The sequence below is a fragment of the Palaemon carinicauda genome, chromosome 10, assembly GCF_036898095.1.
Source record: "Palaemon carinicauda isolate YSFRI2023 chromosome 10, ASM3689809v2, whole genome shotgun sequence".
Taxonomy (NCBI): Eukaryota; Metazoa; Arthropoda; class Malacostraca; order Decapoda; family Palaemonidae; genus Palaemon; species Palaemon carinicauda.
The window spans coordinates 9,208,794-9,213,329 of record NC_090734.1 but is presented as its reverse complement, the minus strand read 5'-3'; the positions used below and the strand labels follow the sequence as shown (position 1 = coordinate 9,213,329).

Below are 4,536 nucleotides of genomic sequence, written 5' to 3'. Positions count from 1 at the left end.
TAAACATCAGCCAGGGGATGGTTTGTTATTTGTTACCAGGAGACCATCCCCCTGGCACATGCTGAAAACCCACAGGGGTGCAGCCCAATCTAGAGCTGTACCCATGTTTACACAAGATTCTGTCCAAAGTCTTTCCTTGGTACAAAACCTTTCCTCGGCGCTTCCACCTTTATAGCTTCTTCATATTGAAACACAGAAGGTTTACAAGATCATAAACCCCAATCCTGAGAAGAAAAAAAAATGCATTAAAACAAAATAAATAACATTTAATAAACATACAAATAACTCCCGTTTTTGTATTAACAAAAGGCCTTTTCTCCTTACTGTAAATTACAAACAAACAATAAAAGACCTGTAACAGAGAGCCTGTTATCTTGACAGGGCATCAGGGATGATATTCTCTCTTCCAGCGATATTCTGAATTAGTAGATCCCACTCCTGGAGACGAAGGCTCCACCTAAGGAGACGGTTATTCTTATTTTTAAAGAAATTCAAGAAGACCAGCGGATTATGATCCGTTCTTACCACAATAGGTCCTGTGCTACCACTTAGGTAAACCTCAAAGTGCTCCAAAGATAAAATGAGTCCTAAAGTCTCCTTTTCAATCGTTGAATATTTTTGCTGAGCTGGAAACAGTTTCTTTGGAAAATACGCCACCGGATACTCTTCACCATCACAACCTTGTGATAAAACCGCTCCAACACCCACGTCGCTAGCATCCACAGCCAAGCAAAAAGGTTCCTTAAAATTCGGAGTTTTAAGTATTGGAGTATTAATCATGGTTGACTTCAACTTATCAAAAGCATCCTGACATTCTGCAGTCCAGCAGAAACGCTGACCTTTCTTAAGCAAGTTGGTCAGTGGATTAGCCACATCTGCAAAGTTCAATACAAACCGCCTATAATAACCCACCATCCCCAAAAATCGGCGAATACCTCTTCGATTCTCTGGTACCTGAAAATCAAGGATTGACTGAATATTTACCGATTTTGGGAGAATTTTGCCATGTCCCACCTCATGACCTAAATAGATTATTTTGGCTTTTGCAAAATTACACTTGTTTAAATTAATCACCAGACCAGCTGCACGCAGCCTCTCGAACAAGCATTCCATGTTTTCCAAATGAGACTCCCAACTATTACTGTAAACTACAAGGTCATCTATGTAGATAACTACCCCCTCCAACTTATCAATCACTTGATTCATCAACCTCTGGAAAGTGGCAGAGGCATTTTTCATACCAAAAGGCATGACATTGCATGAATACAAACCTTCCGACGTAACAAAAGCTGATATTTCTTTAGCCCTTTCTGTTAATGGAACTTGCCAATAACCCTTTAAAAGATCAAACTTACTTATGTACTTGGCAGCGCCGACATCATTTATGCAATCTTCCACCCTGGGCAGAGGAAAACAATCAGACTCAGTAACTGCATTTACCTTACGATAGTCGAAGCACATTCTTTGTCCTCCCCCTTCCTTTTTGACTAGCACTACTGGAGAACTCCACGGGCTGAAACTTCTTTGAATTAGATCATGAAGTAGCATGTAATCTACCTCTTGCTTAATGATGTCCCTTTTGGATGGATTCACTCTATATGGATGTTGTTTAATAGGACGAGCATCTCCAACCTCTACATCATGCATAAGTAGACTGGTTAGTCCTGGAACGTCCTGAAATAAAACTATGAACTTTGTTATCAAGTTCATTACCTCCTTGGATTGGGTGGCACTTAAATGATCCAACATCCCGGGTAGATTTCTCAAAGCTACGGAATTTCCCAGCAAACTCATACTGGAAGTTTCCCCAAATTCTTCTTTCTCCTCCACCTTGGCTAAAGACAGAACTGGTCGGATGGTTTCCCTGCCCTGGTAGGCTTTTAGCATATTAACATGGCATACTTGAGTCTTCTTCCTCCTGTCAGGGGTTTCAACAACATAGTTTAGGTCATTCACCTTCTTTAAGATCTTCCAGGGCCCCGAGAATTTGGCTTTAAATGGATTGCCTGGAATTGGAAGCAACACCAACACCTCTTCGCCAACCTGAAAATTTTGTAATTTGGTTTTCATATCATAACGCTCTTTCATTTTTCTTTGACTCACCTCCAAAGTTTTTAAAGCAAAATCCCAAGAATTGATCAACTTTTCCCTTGAATCCCTTAAAAAGTCCAGCAAATTTACCCGAGGTTTTACTCCCTCCCAGTGATCCTTCACTACTTCTAAAGGTCCCCTTACTTTATGACCAAAAGTTAGTTCAAATGGAGAAAACCCCATTACATCACTAGGAATAGATCTGAAAGCCAATAATAAATAAGGAATTACCTGGTCCCAATTCTTGGGTTCCTGCTGCACATACTTACTAAGCATTGATTTCAATGTTTGGTGAAATCTTTCCAGTTGTCCTTGGCTCTGTGGGTGATAAGGCGAAGAAGTTACATGCTTTATGCCTAATTCTTCCAAACCTTGCTTAAATACTTTACTTTTGAAATTACTCCCACAATCAGACTGAATTACCCTGGGTAAACCAAATTTCGAAAAGAACCCCAGCAAAGATTTAAGAACCCTCCCAGCATGTATACTCCTTAAAGGAATTGCCTCAGGATACCGTGTGGTCCTATCCATCAGTGTCAAAATATATTTATTTCCACTGCTGGTCCTTGGCAAAGGGCCAACTATATCAATTATTACCTCTTCAAAGGGTTCTCCAATGGCTGGAATTGGCTGCAGTGGTGCATTCGGGATTTTCTGATTCGGCTTCCCCGTTGTCTGGCAGACTTTGCAGGTCTTCACAAACTTCTTTACGTCTCTTCTGAGAGAAGGCCAGAAAAACAAATCTGAAAGTTTTTTAAAAGTTTTATTTATACCTAGATGACCAGACAGAAGGTTGTCATGAGCTAGCTCTAATAACTTACGTCTGTAGTTTACTGGTACCACAATCTGTTCTCTCACCTCCCATGCATCTGCAGGTGCTCGTTTTGCTCGACTTATCCTTTTCAACACTCCGTCCTTCCATTCTAAATGAGGACGACTATTATCCTGACTGACTTGCATACTCCTCTCCTTCTCAAACTCCGCCTTCTGAGTCGCCGCAAATGTATCAATTGCCCATTTACCATTCTCGTCCTTCACGGAAGACAACATGGGATTTCCAGTTACACTTACCTCAGAACCATTTTTCTCAAATAATTTATCGAGCCCCATACAGTCCATCTCCCTGGACTTGCCTTGGGCTCCCGAACGCGTGACCACGAAAACAGGCTTTTCAGTCTTTACCGACTTACCTTGCACCAGAGGACAATTACCTGGAGTCTGCATCTCACAGTCGTTGGCCACTATCACGTCCACTCCCTTTATGGGTAATTCATCCACAATTGCCAGACTCAAGGGTCCTTTTACCCATTTAGAGTTTAACACTAACTCTACCAAGGGGCATGCCGTTACTGTTCTCGGGAATCCCCCTAGTAACACAAATTTCTCCTGTCCCTGGCTCAGTCCTTCCGGCAATACCGAACGCAAAATTATGGATTGCGCCGCTCCCGTGTCCCTTAAAAGCTTTACCCGTCTCTCTGACCTATTCTGGCCTTTGATGCTCACTACACCTTCAGAGACATACTTTTTGAAACACTCATCTGTTTCAGTCGAATCCCGACCCAACAGACCCACTGGCTTTGCTTTATCCAACCACAACCGGCACTTCTCTTTTATGTGACCTGATTGCCCACAATGCCAGCACACCAGTTTTCCACCTTTCTTTGGTGACCCTGGCTTCTCACCTCTATCCGGTGATTCCTTTGTCCTCTTCCCAGGTGACTGACTTGCACCTTTTCCACTTGGATTCCTTTTTGTGCCCCACTTTGCCTTATCACTGAACTGATAGTTCCCCTTGTGGGAAAGGAAAATCTCATCAGCTGCTACAGCCAAAGTATCCAAAAGATCCAACTTAAGATCCTCTAAGTGAGTTTTCAGATCAAAATTAATATTATTTTTAAATTCTTCAATGAGTATCAATTCTTTTAAAGCATCAAAATCTTCCACACCTTTGGCTTTCAACCATTCCTGAAAAGCCACTCTTTTCCTCCGTGCAAATTCCACGAAAGTCTTCTCCCATCCCTTCTTCATATTTCGAAATTTCTGACGGTAGGCTTCAGATACCAGCTCGTACGCTTTTAAAATCAAATTTTTCACTTGGGAATAGTCAGCACTCATTTCTTCGTTCAGGGCAGCATATATTTTCTGTGCTTTACCCATTAACCTACATTGTACCAGCGTAGTCCACATGTTTTCTGGCCATTCTAGCCTATTTGCTAGTTTTTCAAACACAGTGAAAAACTCCAAGGCTTCTGTTTCCTTAAAGACAGGCATTAATTTAATACCATTCCCTATGTTAAATTTGCTTTCGGCAGGAACTTGCCTTAGGTGGAGTACTTGTAATTCATGCTTTTCCTGTTCTCTTTCCCTTTGTAATCTTAATTGTTCCTGTTCTCTTTCCCGTTCTATTCTTAGTTGTTCCTGATTAAATTTTGCTTGTAACATTAC

General features: G+C 41.4%; 1 protein-coding gene across 1 annotated transcript; it reads right to left on the bottom strand.

The window, feature by feature from the left end:
• Positions 1-209: 209 nt before the first annotated feature.
• LOC137647842 (uncharacterized) lies at positions 210-4,119 on the bottom strand. Its single transcript, XM_068380799.1, has 3 exons — positions 2,323-4,119; positions 1,075-2,043; positions 210-224 (listed from the first exon to the last, which is right to left on the bottom strand). The coding sequence occupies exons 1-3, from the start codon at positions 4,117-4,119 to the stop codon at positions 210-212; spliced, it is 2,781 nt and encodes a 926-aa protein (XP_068236900.1).
• Positions 4,120-4,536: the final 417 nt, after the last annotated feature.